The 19,227-nt window shown below is 37.5% G+C and overlaps 2 protein-coding genes across 7 annotated transcripts in view; one reads left to right on the top strand and one right to left on the bottom strand.

Moving 5' to 3' along the window:
- Positions 1 to 8,571, top strand: part of ART3 (ADP-ribosyltransferase 3 (inactive)) — a 31,490-nt gene extending 22,919 nt beyond the window's left edge. The window contains exons 9-12 of one of the 6 annotated variants that reach the window (XM_055313223.1): positions 453 to 485; positions 4,142 to 4,174; positions 6,068 to 6,100; positions 7,658 to 8,571. In XM_055313223.1, coding sequence (XP_055169198.1) covers positions 453 to 485; positions 4,142 to 4,174; positions 6,068 to 6,100; positions 7,658 to 7,791 — 233 coding nt within the window. In that variant the 3' untranslated portion in view covers positions 7,792 to 8,571. The remainder of the gene's footprint in view (positions 1 to 452; positions 486 to 4,141; positions 4,175 to 6,067; positions 6,101 to 7,657) is intronic. The other 5 variants (XM_055313224.1, XM_055313225.1, XM_055313226.1 and 2 more) reach the window with 5 other exon arrangements.
- A 9,222-nt stretch (positions 8,572 to 17,793) lies between these two features.
- The window catches only part of NUP54 (nucleoporin 54), a 32,243-nt gene continuing 30,809 nt past the window's right edge, over positions 17,794 to 19,227 (bottom strand). The window contains exon 12 of the mRNA XM_055313079.1: positions 17,794 to 18,715. Coding sequence (XP_055169054.1) covers positions 18,587 to 18,715 — 129 coding nt within the window. The 3' untranslated portion in view covers positions 17,794 to 18,586. The remainder of the gene's footprint in view (positions 18,716 to 19,227) is intronic.

Raw genomic sequence — 19,227 nt, 5'->3', positions numbered from 1 at the left:
TGTCTTCTATTATATGTGTGTTCCTGGAGCAGGGAAATTAGCTTGATAGGGGACATGGCTGAAGGCAAGTGCTGGGACCTGGAGGCATGCAAGCCAACACATTCTAGGTTCTACAGCTACAGCTGTTATTCAGTAGAAACTTCAGTTTCATGTGAAAGCTGACTTTTAGCTTTGGCTGACAACTCAACATCTAGAATTTCCAGGTAGCAAAATACAGTCTTCTGGCATATGGACAAACTCAGTGCAGTGCCATGGTAGAAAGGTCCTCTCTCTTTGAAGTGGATTTGCACAGTGAGGGTTCTCATAGCCAGAAGTTTTAAATAAAAAGCCAGAAAGTACAGGGCAGTGGGGCTTTGGCACATGTATCACTTAAGCTCATCAGATAAGAATTGGGAAAATGTGTACTGACTGGAGCAAGCTGTTAAGTCACTGAAAACTTCTTTCTCATTTAGGAATGAAAATTCCAGAAACTTTTTCACTACCTGGTAAGAAGTGGTTGGCATATGAGAGAGGAAGCTGCCAATTTGGGGGGTATAGTTATAATTGCCACCATTAGATAATGCAGGGGGACTAAGATCACATCAGTGAATAAAGGACCCACATTTCTTAGTACCCATTCCTTGAGACTTGGGGTCCCTCAAGGGTTTTTCCAGTTTTATTTACCATGGCAGATTTAACCTACCTATAAGATATAATCATGAAAATGTTAAATAGATATTTAAACAATGTGAGGCTGTTGCTGAGGACAAGGCCATTGAGGGGCCTTGAGCTTCTGTGGCTAGAGAAACTGAACAGTGATTTCTGTCAAGTTCCTCAGAAGGGTCTCAGAACTTATGCTTAGAGGAGGAAAACCATTAAAAAGTCCCTAAACTTAATTTTTTTTTTTCTGGGACAGAGAAGTAAATTTTTTAAAAAGTTGGGGTGCTTGGGTGGTTCAGTCAGTTAAGCATCTGCCTTCGGCTCAGGTCATGATCCTGGAGTTCCAGGATTGAGCCCTGGCTCACTTGGTTCCCTGCTCAGCTGGGAGCCTGCTTCTCCTTTTCCCTCTGCCCCTCCCCCTGCTTGTGCTTTCTTCCTCAAATAAATAAATATAATCCTTAAATAAAATTTTTTTGAAGTGGACATAATTTACAAGAGAGCTATGGACAGTAATAACATTTCTCTGCCTCAGGATTGTTGTCTTTCAAATACAGCTAGTACTTGTCATGTTTACCTCTTGGGGTTATCTTATAAGGACTATAAAAATGTAAAATCTCAGGGTGCAAGCCCCTATTTATTTTTTTTTAATAAATTAATTTTTATTGGTGTTCAATTTACCAACATACAGAATAACACCCAGTGCTCATCCCGTCAAATGTCCCCCTCAGTGCCTGTTACCCATTCACCCCCACCCCCCACCCTCCTCCCCTTCCACCACCCCTAGTTCGTTTCTCAGAGTTAGGAGTCTTTATGTTCTGTCTCCCTTTCTGATATTTCCCACACATATCTTCTCCCTTCCCTTCTATTCCCTTTCGCTATTATTCATATTCCCCAAATGAATGAGAACATACAATGTTTGTCCTTCTCCGATTGACTTTCTTCACTCAGCATAATACCCTCCAGTTCCATCCACGTTGAAGCAAATGGTGGGTATTTGTCGTTTCTAATGGCTGAGTAATACTCCATTGTATACAGAAACCACATCTTCTTTATCCATTCATCTTTCGATGGACACCGAGGCTCCTTCCACAGTTTGGCTATTGTGGACTTTGCTGCTAGAAACATCGGGGTGCAGGTGTCCCGGCGTTTCATTGCATCTGAATCTTTGGGGTAAATCCCTAACAGTGCAATTGCTGGGTCGTAGGGCAGGTCTATTTTTGACTCTTTGAGGAACCTCCACACAGTTTTCCAGAGTGGCTGCACCAGTTCACATTCCCACCAACAGTGTAAGAGGGTTCCCCTTTCTCCACATCCTCTCCAACATTTGTGGTTTCCTGCCTTGTTAATTTTCCCCATTCTCACTGGTGTGAGGTAGTATCTCATTGTGGTTTTGATTTGTATTTCCCTGATGGCAAGTGATGCAGAGCATTTTCTCATGTGCGTGTTGGCCATGTCTGTGTCTTCCTCTGTGAGATTTCTCTTCATGTCCTTTGCCCATTTCATGATTGGATTGTTTGTTTCTTTGCTGTTGAGTTTAATAAGTTCTTTATAGATCTTGGAAACTAGCCCTTTATCTGATACGTCATTTGCAAATATCTTCTCCCATTCTGTAGGTTGTCTTTGAGTTTTGTTGACTGTATCCTTTGCTGTGCAAAAGCTTCTTATCTTGATGAAGTCCCAATAGTTCATTTTTGCTTTTGTTTCTTTTGCCTTCGTGGATGTATCTTGCAAGAAATTACTGTGGCCAAGTTCAAAAAGGGTGTTGACTGTGTTCTCCTCTAGGATTTTGATGGAATCTTGTCTCACATTTAGATCTTTCATCCATTTTGAGTTGATCTTTGTGTCTGGTGCAAGAGAGTGGTCTAGTTTCATTCTTCTGCATGTGGATGTCCAATTTTCCCAGCACCATTTATTGAAGAGACTGTCTTTCTTCCAGTGGATCGTCTTTCCTCCTTTATCGAATATTAGTTGACCATAAAGTTCAGGGTCCACTTCTGGGTTCTCTATTCTGTTCCATTGATCTATGTGTCTGTTTTTGTGCCAGTACCACACAGTCTTGATGACCACAGCTTTGTAGTACAACCTGAAATCTGGCATTGTGATGCCCCCAGCTATGGTTTTCTTTTTTAAAATTCCCCTGGCTATTCGGGGTCTTTTCTGATTCCACACAAATCTTAAAATAATTTGTTCTAGCTCTCTGAAGAAAGTCCATGGTATTTTGATAGGGATTGCATTAAACGTGTAAATTGCCCTGGGTAACATTGACATTTTCACAATATTAATTCTGCCAATCCATGAGCATGGAATATTTTTCCATCTCTTTGTGTCTTCCTCAATTTCTTTCAGAAGTGTTCTATAGTTTTTAGGGTATAGATCCTTTACCTCCTTGGTTAGGTTTATTCCTAGGTATCTTATGCTTTTGGGTGCAATTGTAAATGGGATTGACTCCTTAATTTCTCTTTCTTCAGTCTCATTGTTAGTGTATAGAAATGCCATTGATTTCTGGGCATTGATTTTGTATCCTGCCACGCTACCAAATTGCTGTATGAGTTCCAGCAATCTTGGGGTGGAGGCTTTTGGGTTTTCTATGTAGAGTATCATGTCATCGGCGAAGAGGGAGATTTTGACTTCTTCTTTGCCAATTTGAATGCCTTTAATGTCTTTTTGTTGTCTGATTGCTGAGGCTAGGACTTCCAATACTATGTTGAATAGCAGTGGTGAGAGTGGACATCCCTGTCTTGTTCCCGATCTTAGGGGAAAGGCTCCCAGTGCTTCCCCATTGAGAATAATATTTGCTGTGGGCTTTTCATAGATGGGCAAGCCCCTATTTAATGCTTAAATCCTTTCTCCTGAGTTCATGTAGTATTTTGAAAATAATTTTTGGTATGTCTTATTATTATGGAATGAACAACACAGTGCTGAGCTTTGCCTAGCATTGCTATCTATGGAAACTGTGTCCTGTATACAGAAACCGCATATTCATAGTTAATCACCTAAATCACAGATACAGGCCCAGAGAGACCGTCCAGCAACTCTTATATTCATCCAAATTTGCCATATTGGCCCACGTGTTTGTTTGCTCACAACTTCGAAGTGACCCTCTAACAACACTGATGAGCCATTTTGTGTGGCTACAACTTTTCAGTTCAGTGACCTGAGTTTGCATAGTATTCTTACTGGCTCCTGCAAGGAGGCACAGTGGTTATCTGAAAGGCAGCTGCTGAGCTTGGATAGGGAATGAACACAGGCTGTGTAGACAGACCCAGTTTCATGAAGTCTCTTCTCTGCCATTTTCCTCTGGGTAACATTACATAAGTTATTTCTTTTTTTTTTCTTTTTTCTTTTTTTTTGCTTCTTGCAAATCTGTAACATGAAGAAAACTTCTGTCTTGCCGGACTAATTAAAGTCCTAATGAGATAAAGTCTGGCAAAATGAATGGTAGTTTAAAATAGAAGTAAATGGTAGTTGTCTTTATTATTATCTGAAATTCTTTCTCATTTAGGAATAAAAGTGGTACAACTGGATGAAAAACCTGGTAATAAATTCTTTATTAGGGGTGGAGATAGCATGGGTTCCTGGGTCCTTTACCATCATCATTGTTAGCTCAGTCTTAAGAGGACTAAGAAAAACACCTGGGCTCTACAGCTTCTGATATCCCAGTCTGCCAGCCAGAGTGAGAAAAATATTGAGAAACCAGTAGCAGTAGGCTGCTCTTGTGGCTCTCTGGGCTAAGCAGAGAAAAAAAAAACAGTTGACCTGCAACTGGAACAGTTAGCTTCCCGCTGCACGTATCTATTCCAGAATAGGACAAGAAGTTTCCAAAGGTAAGGTGGCCACTGTGAGGGAATCTGTAGTAATTGGAACAGCATCATCAAAGAGGTGTGTATGAGAACCCTACAGCATGAGGGGGATCCCTGGGTGGCTTAGCGGTTTGGTGCCTGCCTTTGGCCCAGGGTGCGATCCTGGAGTCCCGGGATCGAGTCCTGCATCAGGCTCCCGGCATGGAGCCTGCTTCTCCCTCCTCCTGTATCTCTGCCTCTCTTTCTATGTCTATCAAAAATAAATAAATAAATCTTTAAAAAAAAAAAGAGAGAGAGAGAGAACCCTACAGCATGAGACCAGTCATTCTGTGTTCCTCACTGCACTCACCAAGTCCTCCAACAAATAGGCCCCTAGGTTTCTCTGGGAATGTTTTGTATTATGCCCTCTCCTGGAAAGCTGTATGTAGTGCAGGGTTTTTAAAAGAAAACATTGACACAGGATCTCATTTAATCTACTTCAGATAAATATTGTTATTGCCATTTCAGAGATGAAGATATGGACTGTAGGAAGTTTAAGAAACTTGTAAAGGGCTAGAAAGAGAAAACTAGGATTCATACTTTTCAAATTTTGCTCACTTTCTGTCGCGTGACACTTGTCTTCCAACCAAATGTAGTTATAGAAAATACACCTCTATCCTGGGCTCCTAGAATTGGCATTTAGCTTCAAAGTTATCAAAATATGGCAATATCGGGGATCCCTGGGTGGCGCAGCGGTTTGGCGCCTGCCTTTGGCCCAGGGTGCGATCCTGGAGACCCGGGATTGAATCCCACATCTGGCTCCCGGTGCATGGAGCCTGCTTCTCCCTCTGCCTGTGTCTCTGCCTCTCTCTCTCTCTCTCTCTGTGTGTGTGTGTGACTATCATAAATAAATAAAAATTAAAAAAATATGGCAATATCGTAATATTTCAGTGCTAGTATAGTGTTGTAAATGAGGTCATATGTCATAGTAATTGAGAGCAGAAGCTTTAAAATCAAACATTGCTATCTGGTTACCTTTGTGATTTAATCAAGTTTTGAAGAACATCTATATAATACTGGTAACTATGCCTACCTACTGAGACTGTAAAAAACCTGACAGTGGGGGATCCCTTGGGTGGCTTCATGGTTTGACGCCTGCCTTGGCCCAGGGCGTGATCCCTGGTCCCCAGATCGAGTCCGACATCGGGCTCCTTGCATGGAGCCTGCTTCTCCCTCTAGCTGTATCTATGCCTGCCCCCCCCCTTTCTCTCATGAATAAATGAATAAAATCTTTTTAAAAAATGACAATGTACATAAATCAATTGCATGAAGCACGACACATAGAAAGCCCTCAGTAAATGATAGGTATTAATGTACTTGTTCAGTGTGCAGAAAAAGTACTTTTTTGTAAATAAAATTTTAATCTCTCTTTGAATGGAAAAACATACACATAGATGGTAAAAAAAAAATCAAAGCACAAGTGAGTAAAATTTAAACCCTTCCCCAACGCCACACATAAATCTAAACCTAATACTCTTTTCTGCAGGCCCATTTTCAGAGATAGCCAAGTTTGCTTAATCATTTAATCAGATTTTTCTCTTCTGGATAGATGTACAATGTAATTAATTCAAAATCTGTTTATATTTTAGAAGACAAAAGTCGAGAAGGTATCGGCAATCCTGGTAAGAAATATTTCATTTCTGTAGTTGATAAATGTCTGATCTGCTGTATAGAAAAAGTAACAAATTTATTTTTCCTCAATAACAGGAGCAAAGTTTCAGGAGTTTAAGGCATCATAGTAACAATATAGTGTCATATGCAAATGTTTATTAGTTTGTATATGGTGGGAGCAACTTGACTTTATCTCTTTATTTTCAGCTCTGTTCTGTTTAGAGCAGTGGTTCTCAACCCCATCAACCCAGTTCTCCCCTTTTTATAACAAATATTTATAAAGACTTTATAGTGTCCTGGAATATCATTCATAGATAAGACCTACCTGCCCCATAAGAATATCAATTATAATGTCCTAATTATAACTTATAACAAACATAGATTTCAATATGTGTCTCTATTATAGTAAAAGATAGTGAACAGATAATTGTATTTACTTATACAAATTGGATTTAAAAAAAGACTAGAAGCTATTCTGTGCAAGTATAAGAAAATGAAAGACAAGAAATAGAAGATAGATAGAAACTGATGTTTATTAAAACGATCCAAAAATAATGTTTCTATGTACAATTGAAGTCTAGGTTCTGGCCTTATGCATTATATACAGGTTATTAACTTGTATGTATGTCTTCCACTGCATTTGAAATTTGTGTGGAAATGGGTTAGGTTTTCATTGTACAAACACTGTCCAGAGCATTGCAAGATATTTAGCCTTTTACTTCTACTGCACTGTTGTGATTGACAAATTATGACTGCCTGTTATGAAGAAGTACTACTCCCTTGAGAGCCACTGCTCTATAGTAACAAACTAATGTATGAGTGCACCCCATCTGTATTCATAGAACTGCATGTTTATAATTATGGCAAGTGAATTGATAATAAAGAGTTAAAGACTTATAAAATTTATTGGCTGTTTCTCTTAAAATCTGAGTGGTGATCCCATTTGGATACTTCCCAGTTCTCCCTTTTACAGTCTAAACCAAAACACAGCCATAATTCAGTTAAGGGCAGTGTGAAACAGATCATCCTCACATGGATGGATTCCACTGTCTCTCTTCACTAGTTCAGATGAAAGGGAAGCTGTTTCCTCCAGACCAGTGTTTCATGTGTGGAGGGAAAAAATTGAAATAACTTTTTTTAAATTAGTGTTTAAAAATGCAGCTATATTTAATCTCATATTGGTAGCTATTAGCAAATACGTATGAAATGTAGACTTGAAACAGGCACAGAATTAAAATTTACCTTGCATGTATATACAGAAATTGAAACAAAAAATTGTAAGGAACTCTAGAGAATTGGTACAACAGCAAAAGTATCTTGTCTACATAGATATTAAAAAGGCTGTGGAATCTTAGATAAAACCTATGTCAGCACACCCTGATGATAATATATGAAAATATAGCCTGAAATCTCATGAACTATATTTATTTCAACATTGTTTCTAGTTAGTATTTAGGTAAGTTTGCAACTCAACTTGAATGTCTACATATTAAGGATAAATGGTGTAGGTGGATGAAATTCAGATACAAAAATGACATGTGTCAATTACTGTGTGTTCTCATTAACAGCTCCAGGTCCAGTTCCGGTCCCAGGTCCCAAAATCCATCCCTCTGCATCTTCTGGCAAAATGCTCTTTCCACCGTTGGGGACATCCATCATTTTAATCAGTGCTTCCACTGTATATCTCTTTGTTGCTCTGTAGTCTAATACATTCTTTATTTACTTAAAATATACTCAAGGGGGATCCCTGGGTGGCGCAGTGGTTTAGCACCTGCCTTTGACCCAGGGCGCGATCCTGGAGACCCGGGATCGAATCCCACGTCGGGCTCCCGGTGCATGGAGCCTGCTTCTCCCTCTGCCTGTGTCTCTGCCTCTCTCTCTCTCTCCCTGTGTGACTATCATAAATAAATAAAAATAAAAATATATATATACTCAAGGGATCCCACAGGAAACCAACAGGAATGATGTATTTTTCACTTGTTGGTCAGAGTCACTTGATAAAATGAGAACTGAGTATTTATTTACTTTGCAAATTCAGAGTTGGTCCAGATATGTCATAGAATTCATTTTTCATTTATTTCTATATTAATTTATGGTTGCAAAAAGCACTGTGTATTCCTGATTGAATTCAATAAAAGACTTTAAGATTATTGGATGTAATTTAATTAGAATTGTTAGATACTAAAATATCTAGTACTGTTAGTGATTAACATGAATTTAATTCCTGAATTAGAATTTTAAAGTTTTACTTATCTTTGAAAGATCAGACTTTGACTTCAAATAGTATCACCCCTCATCTCTTCATCTTCCTTTGATAAATAAAGACTATGTTTCTGTAAACATGAGTGTTTACCAAGTGTTTTACATAATTGTCCCTAAGTTAAATCTCATATTAACCCAGGAAAGAAGACAGTAGTGAATGAATGTATATGCTAAGTAAGCAAGGAAAAAATGAGATTATACCATATGGTATCCTTTTTCCCAAGGTATTGTGGTGGTTGAATAGTGACTGATTTAGGCATGAGCTTTGGTAACAGGCACTTATTTATTACATTTTGCAGTGTTTCAAAACGATTTAAGTCCACCTTGAAAGATAAGAGAAAAACTACTTAAAATCTAAACTAGGTGTTAATGGGTTCAGTGTGCTTTTTAAAAAAAGTAGTCTACACATCCCCCCCCCAATCTGGCTTATTTATATTTATTTTAAAACTTTTTAATTGAAGTATATTAGTTTCAGGTATACAACAGTGATTTAAGAATTCTATTATGAAGTGCTTACCCCAATAAGTGTAGTTACCAGCTATCACTGTAAGCTGGTACCTCTTAATCCCCTTCATCCATTTTACCCATCTCCCTACTGCTCTGGCAACCACCCAACCACCAGTTCTCTGTATTTATGGGTCTGTTTGTGTGTTTTGTTTGTTCATTTGTCTTGTTTTTTAGATAGCACATATAAATGAAATAATATGGTATTTGTTTTTCCTTGTCTGACTGAATTACATAATACCCTCTAGTTTATCTGTGTCATCACAGATGGCAAGGTTTCATTCTCTTTATGGCTGAGTAATATTCTCTTGTACATAATGTACCACAATCTATTTGTCCATTCATCCATCAGTGGACTCTTGGGTTGCTTTCATATTGTGACTATTGCAAATAATGCTTCAGTGAACTTGGGGTGCATATATCTTTTCGAGTTAGCGTTTTGGTTTTCTTTGGCTAAATACCCAGTAGTAGAATTACTGGATTATATAGTATTTCTTTTTAAAATTTCTTTAGGAACCTCCATAGTTTTCCATATTGGCTGTACCAATTTACATTTCCACCGGCAATGCACAAGTGTTCCCTTTTCTCTACATCCTCACCAGAACTTACTTCTTAAATGTCTCTTTGGTACTAGACTAGGCATTCTGACTGGTGTGAGGTGCTATCTCATTATGGTTTTGATTTGCATTTCCCTAATGATTAGTGATGTTGAGCATCTCTTCATGTGTCTGTTGGCCATCAGTATATCCTCTTTGTAAAAAAATGCGTATTCAGATCCTCTGCTCCATTTTCAATCAGATTGTTTATTTTTTTCGTTAGTTATACAAATTCTTTATATTTTTGGGGTATCATTGGATATGTAATTTGCAAATAGGCTCTCCCCTTCTGTAGGTTGCCTTTGTTTTGTTGATAGTCCTTTGCTATCCAAAAGCCGCTTTTTTTTTAAGATTTTATTTGTAAGCAACTTTTTTGTGTGTCATAAATATTTTATTTATTCATAAGAGACACAGAGAGAGAGGTGGAGACATAGGCAGAGAGAGAAGCAGGCTCCATGCAGGGAGCCCAAGGTGGGACTCAGTCCCAGGACTCCAGGATCACACCCTGAGCCAAAGGCAGACACTCAACCACTGAGCCACCCAGGTGTCCCTCCAAAAGCCTTTTCATTGGTTGTAGTCTCAGTTATTTATTTTTACTTTCGTTTCCCTTGTCTGAAGGCACAGATCCAGGAAAATATTTCTGGGGCCAATGTCCAGAAGTTTACCACTTCTGTTTTCTTTAAGCAGTTTTATGGTTTCAGGTCTCATGTTTAGGTCTTTAATACATTTTAAGTTTATTTTTGTGTGTGGGTGTAGCTATCCAGTTTTCCCAGCAGCATTTATTGAAGAGACTTTCTCTTCTATATTCTTGCCTTCTTTATCATAGATTAATTCACCATATAAATGTGAGTTTATTTCTGGGCTCTCTAGTCTGTTCAATAGATAATGTATCTTTTTTATGCCAATACCATACTGTTTTTAACATGATAGATTTGTAATATAGTTTGAAATATAGGAGCGTGATACCCCAGCTTTGTTCTTTCTCAAGATTGCTTTTGCTGTTTGGAGTATTTTGTTTTTCGATACAAATTTTAGAATTATTTGCTTTTAGTTCATGAAAAATACTATTAGCATTTTGATAGGGATTGTACCAAATCTGTAGTTTTCTTTGGTTGGTATGGACATTTTTTTTTATTTTTTTTTTATTTATTTATGATAGTCACACACAGAGAGAGAGAGGCACAGAGACATAGGCAGAGGGAGAAGCAGGCTCCATGCACCGGGAGCCCGATGTGGGATTCGATCCCGGTCTCCAGGATCGCGCCCTGGGCCAAAGGCAGGCGCCAAACCGCTGCGCCACCCAGGGATCCCTGGTATGGACATTTTAACATTATTCTTCCAGTTCATTAGCACAGAATATCTTTCTGTTTATCTGTATCATCTTCAACTTCTTTCATCACTATCTTAATAGTTTTCAGAGTGCAAGTCTTCTACCTCCTTGGTTTAATTTATTCTTGGTATTTTACTCTTTTTGAGGCAATTATACATAGGATTGTTAATTTCGTTTACATACTTATTCATATATTGAAACAACAGATTCTGTATATTAATTTTTTATCCTGAAACTTTACTAAATAATTTATTCTGATATTTTTTTGGTGGAGTCTTTAGGGTTTTCTTTATATAGTGTCATGTCACCTGCAGATAGTGATAGTTTCATTTCTTCTTTACTATTGTAGGTGCCTTTATTTCCTTTTCTTGTCTGATCCATAGGACTTCCTGTACTATGTTGAATAAATGTGGTGAGGGTGGACATCCTTGTCTTGTTCCTAATCTTAGAAGAAAAGCTTTCAGCTTTTGACTGTGTTAGCTATAGGCTTGTCATACATGGCCTATTATTATGTTGGGTTATGTTCCCTCTCTACCAACTCTGTTGAGAATTTTTATCATAAATGGATGTTGAATTCTGTCGCATGTTTTTTCCTGCATCTGTTGAAATACTCATAGAATTTTTATCCTTCATTTTGTTAAAACTGAACTGTTCTTGCATCCCTGAAATAAATTCCACTTGATCTTGGTGAATGATCCTTTGTAAATGTATTGTTGAATTCAGTTTGTGAATATTTTGTTGAGGATTTTTGCATCTATGTTCATCATGAATATTAATCTATAATTTTTTTGTTAATGTTTCTGTTTGGGTTTTTTTTTAATTTTTATTTATTTATGATAGTCACACAGAATGAGAGAGAGAGGCAGAGACATAGGCAGAGGGAGAAGCAGGCTCCATGCACCGGGAGCCTGACGTGGAATTCGATCCTGGGTCTCCAGGATCGCGCCCTGGGCCAAAGGCAGGCGCCAAACCGCTGCGCCACCCAGGGATCCCTCTGGTTGGGTTTTGTATCAGAATAATGCTGGTCTCATAGAATGAATTTGGAAGCATTCTTTCCTATTCTGTTTTTTGGAATAGCTGAAAATGATAGGTATTAACTCTTCTTTAAATGTTGGGTGGAGGGCACCTGGGTGGCTCAGTCAGTTAAACATCTGCATTCAGCTCAGGTCATGGTCCCAGGACCCTGGGATTGAGCCCTGCATCAGGCTCCCTGCTCAGTGAGGAGCCTGCTTCTGTCTTTCCCCCTGCTTGTGCTCTCTCTCTGTGTCAAATAAATAAATATAGTCTTTAAAAAAAAAAGTGAATTGTTGAGTAGAAATCACCTGTGAAGCCATCTGGTCCTAGACTTTTGATGTTAGGAGTGTTTTGATTACCAATTCAGTCTTGTTACCAGCTATTGGTCTCTTCACATTTTCTGTTTCTTCCTAATGCCATCTTGGAATATTGTATGTTTCTGGAAATTTATGTATTTTTTTCTGTGTTGTCAAATTTGTTGATACACATTATTCATAGTAGTGTCTTATAATCCTTTGTACTTCTGTGGTGTTAGTTGTAACTTTCATTTCTGATTTGTTTGGGACCTCTTTTTTTTTTTTGATGATGATGAGTTTGGTTAAAAGTTTATCAGTTTATCTTTTCAAAGAAACAGCTTAGTTTCATTAATTTTTATTTTCTTTATTAGTATGTTATTTATTTCTGCTTTGATCTTCATTATTTCCTTCTACTAACTTTGGGCTTTGTTCTTTTCCTAGTTCCTTTAGGTGAAGGTTAGATTGTGTGAGATTTTTTTTGTTTCTTGATTAATAGGTTTAGCACCATAGACTTTCCTCTTTGAACTGCTTTTGCTGCATCATAAAGATTTTGAACGATTGTGTTGCCATTGTCATTTGTCTAAAGGTGTTTTTTTATTTCTTCTTTCATTTATTTCTTGACCCATTGTTTATTGAGTAGTGTGTTGTTTAGTCTTCACATGGTTGTGTTTTTTCAAGTTTTTTCTTGTAACAGAGTTCAGTTTCATAATGTTATGGTTGGAAAAGATACTAATATGATTTCAGTCACCTTAAATTTATTGAGACTTGTTTTGTGATCTAACACATGATATTTTATGGAAAATGTTTCCTGTGCACTTGAAAAGGATGTGTATTCTGTTGTTGGATGGAATGTTCTGTATATATCAGTTAAATCCATGTTGTTCAAAGCCAGTTTCCTTATTGATTTTCTGTATGGATTATCTCTCTGTTGATGTAAGTGGTGTGTTAAAGTCTCCTTACTAATTGTATCAGGGACAGTTTCTCCCTTTTTAGGTCTGTTAATATTTGCTTTATATACTCAGGTTCTTACATGTTGGGTGTATAATTGTTACACCCTCTTGTTGGATTGATTCCTTTATGATTATTTAGTACCCTTGTCCCTCTTACAGCCTTCATTTTATTACCTATTTTAATCATTTTTTTTTCATCATAAGCGTACTCTTTAATCCCTATTCTCTATTTCCCCCATCTTGCACCCACCTCCCTTCTGGTAACCATCAATTTGTTCTCTATAGTTAAGAGTCTGTTTCTTGGTTTGTCTTTCTTTGAATTTTCCTTTGTTCATTGGTTTTGTTTCTTAAATTTCACATGAGTGAGATCATATGGTATTTGTCTTTCTCTGAGTAACTTATTTTGCTTAGCATTATACTCTATAGATCCTTCCATGTTACAAATGACAAGATTTCATTCTCACAGCTGAATAGTATTCCATTGTGTGTATATACTACCTCATCTTTATCCAGTCATATATTGATGGACACTTATACTGCTTCCATAATTTGGCCATTGTAAATAATGCTGCAGTAAACATAGGGGTGCACATGTCTCTTTGAATTAGTGTTTTTGTATTCTTTAGGTAAACACCCAGTAGTGCAATTTCTGAATCATAAGGTAGTTCTATTTTTAATTTCAGGAACCTCCATACTATTACAATGGCTGTACCAATTTGTATTCCCACCAACAGAACAAGAGGGTTCCTTTTTATCCATATCTTCATCAACACTTGTTTCTTGTGTTTTTTATTTTAGCCTTTCTGAAGTGTGAAATGATATCTCATCGTGGTTTTGATTTGCATTTCCCTGATGATGAGTGATGTTGAACATCTTTTCATGTGTCTGCTGATGATCTGGATGTCAACTTTAGAGAAATGTCTGTTCAATGTCTTCTGCCCATTTTTTAATCAGGTTGATTTTTTGGGTATTGAGTTGGATTGGTTGTTTATATATTTTGGATACACTATTTATTGGATGCATCATTTGCAGATATCTTCTCCCATTCAGTAAGTTGGCTTTTAGTTTGATTGTTTCCTTTCCCATGCAGAAGTTTTTTATTTTGATGAAGTTCTAATAGTTTATGTTTGCTTTTCTTTCCCTTGCCTCAGGAGATATACTTAGAGAATGTTGCTACAGCCGATACAATATGAGAGTAATTATTGTGGATGCTTTCTTCAAGCATTTTAATGGTTTCAGGTCTCACATTTAGATCTTAAATCCATTTTATTTTTGTGTGTGGTAAAAGTGGTCGAGTTTCATTCTTCTGCATGTTGCTGTCCAGTTTTCCCAGCACTGTTTGTCAAAGAGACTCTTTCCCATATTCATTCATCCTTTGTTGAAGATTAATTGACCATGTAATTGTGGATTTCTGGACTTTCTGTTCTTTTCCATTGATCTTGTATGTCTCTTTTTATGTCATACTGTTTTAATTATTACCATTTTGAATTTTTTTTTAATTTTTATTTATTTATGATAGTCACAGAGAGATAGAGAGAGAGAGGCAGAGACATAGGCAGAGGGAGAAGCAGGTTCCATGCACCGGGAGCCTGACGTGGGATTCGATCCCGGGTCTCCAGGATCGCGCCCTGGGCCAAAGGCAAGCGCCAAACCGCTGCGCCACCCAGGGATCCCAATTATTACCATTTTGTAATGAGACTTGAAATCGGGAAATGTGATACCTCCAGGTTTTTTTCAAGATTGCTTTGACTATTCAGTCTTTTGTGCTTCCATACAAATTTTAGGATTGTTTTAGCTCTGTGAAAAAATGCTGTAAGTATTTAGATAGGAGTTACATTAAATCTGTAGTATTGGGGGGGGGTCCCCTGCATGGCTCAGTGGTTTAGTGCCTGCCTTCGGCCCAGGGCATGATCCTGGAGTCCCGGAATCGAGTCCCACATTGGGCTTCCTGCGTGGAGCCTGCTTCTCCCTCTGCCTGTGTCTCTGCCTCTCTCTCACTCTGTGTCTCTCATGAATAGATAAATGAAATCTTAAAAAATCTGTAGTGTAGGATTTTAACAATATTTGTTTAACAATATTTGTTTTTCCAACCCATGAGCCTGGAATGTGTTTTCATTTCTTTGCATCATCTTGAATTTCTTTCATCAGTGTTTTATAGTTTTCAGAATACACATCTCTTACCTCGTTATTTTATTCCTATTTTATTGTTTTTGGTGCAAATGTAAATGGGATTGTTTTAAGTACTTTACTGAATGTTTTTTTCTTGTGGTTGATTTCTAGTTTCATAGTATCGTGCTCAGAAAAGATGTATGGTATGGGTTTGATTTTTTTTTAACTGCTGAAGCTTGTTTTGTGGCCTAATATATGATGTTTTGTAATGTTCCATGTGTACTTGCAAAGAATGTGTATTCTGCTGTTTTAAGAAGTAATGTTCTGAATAACATTAAGTCCATCTGGTTCAGTTTGTCATTCAAAGTCACTGTTTCCTTGTTGGTTTTCTTTTTGGACTATCTGTCCATCCATGTAAGTGGGGTGCTAATGTCCCCTACTACTATAGTATTACTATTATTTGTTAGTTATTAACTGTTTTATGTACTGCACTGTTCTCATGTTGGGTGCATAAATATTTAAAATTGTTATATCCTTTTACTAGGTCATCCCTTTTATTATTACAGTGTCTTTCTTTGTCTCTTGTTAGTCTTTGTTTTAAAGTCTGTTTTGTCCAATATAAATATTGTTACCCTGGTTTTCTTGTGGCATCCATTTGCAAGATATTTCTCTGTCCCTTCCCTTAAATTTATTTTTGAAAGACAGCACAAGCGAGCACGAGTGGGGGGGGCGGTGGGAGGAGAGGGAGAAGTATACTTCCTGCTGAGCAAGGAGCCTGATGTGGGGCACTAGCAGATCTGTTCATGGAGAGAATGTCCACAGATCCATACCCTCCAGAACATACCCTAAAATTAGTCAATAAATCTTCATGTATAAGCCAGACACTTTCAACTGCTACCTCTGTGCTGCTCTTGAACCCATTGATACAGTGCTCTGACCCTTCTAAGAGAGGAGTCTCAGTTTCCTATTGCCCTCCAGGTCTCCTGGTTATGAATCCTGCGGATTTTTCAAAGCCAGGTGTTATGGTAGCTCATCTTCCCAGTGCATGTCTCTAGGGTGGGTGGGGGTGCCCTTTTGAGATCAGATCCCCTGCTAAGGAAGACCTGTAATTATCCCTCCTGCTTATGGGTAATCATGCTAGGTGTTTGATTCTCAACTGCATCTTTGCCTCCCCTGCCCTTCTAATGTGGTTTTTTTATATCTCTGGCCGTGGAAGAGGTGTGCTGCTAGTGTTGAGGTCATTGTCAGAGTTATATGTCAGTTATATGTCAGTATTATATGTAGGTGCATCCTCACGATCTTACCTGCAGTCTTAGTTGCTTCAATTCTGTTTACCATTCTTCATGTCAGAATTTTGAGTGGGCTATCCACAAGAACTGTTAGCCATCGAAGATAAATTAGTTGAAGATTAAACACAGAACTTCTATAATAGTGCTGGAGAACACAACCTTATCCTCAGGCCAAAGTGGGTCCTTCCCCCTCCTACCTATCCACGGACCCATCCACTTACTTGCTCTGGTCACACCTATTGTTTGACCGGGTCCAATTATCTAAAACGGCTACATGAACAAAGTTGATAGGCCTGCCTTAACACATGCAGTCAGTGGGACTGAAACAAGAGGCTGTGTCAGTCTTTAAAAGGCAGATCCTAAAAGTATCAGAGCATGAAAAATGAAAGGCTGTGAGAAGTGAACATGGTATTAGCAATCTGTGCACTGGCATATATGGCTCAAGTAAAAATCCTCATCAGACCAACAACTCTTTCCACTGTAAAACGGTGTACAAAGGGACAGGAACTCCTATACTCTGCTACACAGAAGAGAAAGATGTGAGGTTGCCTGTTTTCTGGGCCAAGGAGAAAATTCAAGAAAAGAAATTTCTCTTCCAGCACTATAGGAATTGCAACAGTGAGTTGAGTAGGAAAGTATGATGGAAGAGGGCATATAACAAGTTTGCATGCCATCAGCCTGGCAAAAGTGGCTGCAAACTTTTAGCAGCTTAGAACCAGTCATTTTTTAAAGTTCCCAGTCTCCTACACAACTGTTACCCAGTTTGCAACTGAACAAATTCCTTCAGTGGTTATCTGAAAGGATGACCTCTAGATATTTATCATACTCCTCACCATCCTCGTAAACGTAACAGCAAGATTCACAGGCCTGCTTCTCAAAACACCTCTCATTACAAGCCAAACCATTACAAAGAAATGCAAAGTTCAAGCATTATAGGCAGGGCCAACATGCAGGCCAGGTGTGAAGTTTGTAGTCAGAAAATCTGATAAATCACTTTCACATTATGATGTCTAATACAGATTCTCTAGTGTTTACAAATACTAATGATACATTAGGGAATTACTATTTTTTTTAAGATTCTATTAATTCAAGAGACACAGAAAGAGAGGCAGAGACACATACAGGCAGAGGGAGAAGCAGGCTCCCTGTGGGGAACCCACTGCAGGACTCAATCCCAGGACCCTAAGGATCACGCCTCGAGCCACAGGCAGACGTTCAACCGCTGAGCCACGCAGGTGCCCCTAGGGAATTCTTTAGATGATACTTAAAATGTTTTATCTGCCATAACCTAGTCAAAATACATCAGCATTGATACATTCTCCATAGGAGGAAAAAATCAGACTTAAGACTGAAATCCTTGAATTGTGATTATGATTTAATATTTATGAGGACATTAATGGTTACTCTCTCAGAGCCAAATAAAGCATCAGACAGAATTATATAAAAGTACAATCAATTTATTTAAACTTTCATCTTTTTTTAGAAATAAAGACCTAAAAAACAAAAAAGTGGCAAAAATGATAAAATGTAATTTTGTTATATCCTAATCACTTGTGTTCTGTAAATTCCAAATAAGTAAAATAATATAAAAATATATTTTCAGATCTTTACAGAATGAAAAGAAAACCACATTAATCATTAAATACTCTTGGATTTCCTTTACTCCTCCCACAGATGAATTCACAAATATATAAAAACTGATGTACATTTACATTCTGAAGTACAAAGCTCCAATAACCAAGTAGTTACACAGTTTATTTTGTTACGTGCAAGTAGGTATTTCATATTTCCTTGTTATGGAAAGCAGAGTACAGGCTCAATGGAGAATAATCATTAAACACTGATTAGTTTTAAGAACAATGCTGTTATCAAAATGTACAATGGTACATATTTTTGGTAATTATGTACTTTTATGTACTTTATTACAGTAAAGAACAGCTTTCAGGTATAAATCTTTCAAAGGCTATCTTTGAAGAGCTGTGAAGTGGACGTCATTTCAGATTTGAAAATTGTCAGTAACCTCCTCAAAAGCCAGGAGAGGATTGTTTTCCTTTTTTCCCTCCGTGTGGTCAGTTTCATTCTTACGGAAGGTCTGATGTAGCATGAAGATAACATTTCACAAACCCTTCACATAGGTTTGTGAGCTGTCAACTAAAGACACCACCTCTCATGTGGATGGTTTCATTCAATCCATGTTCTACCAACTTTATATCTTCTAGGTCATCTTTTATGATACTAATCAAGTGGCTAAGGCCTTCCTGTTGTTGTTTCAAATGCTAGAAGGAATTAAAAATATATTAATGTATTTATCTATTAAAATTAAACTGCAAGCTACCCATGGGAATAAGGACTTTTTCCACTATTTTACTAGCAACACAGCACTTAATAGCTGCCCTAAATACAGTGCATGTGCATATTTAAACATTCATATTACATCTTTTGCAAACACATTTCTATGACCTATAACATACTGTAAAAAAACGAACAATAGTCTTCAAAAGAAACTTTACAGAAGATGTAAATTTTATAAGATGCAGATTTTGTATTTAAGAAGAGTGCAAGGTACTCAAATATAGATGACTAGCAAAATAATCATTCTGAAAACAAACTTTTCAAGTATATTATGATAATGGTGTTAACTATAATTACAAACATTTTTAAGTATCTCAAGTGTTAAAGCAGTTTTAAGAGCTTCATGGGTATTAAATAAGTTATTTAAAAATTCTTTTAGGCGGTCTGTGGTGCCACAGATACAAAAATTGAGATGCAGGTAAGAAACTTGCTTAAG

This window comes from Nyctereutes procyonoides, unplaced genomic scaffold, assembly GCF_905146905.1.
Source record: "Nyctereutes procyonoides isolate TBG_1078 unplaced genomic scaffold, NYPRO_anot_genome, whole genome shotgun sequence".
NCBI lineage: Eukaryota > Metazoa > Chordata > Mammalia > Carnivora > Canidae > Nyctereutes > Nyctereutes procyonoides.
The sequence above is the reverse complement of the archived record's forward strand: the minus strand, read 5'-3'. Positions and strand labels throughout refer to the sequence as shown.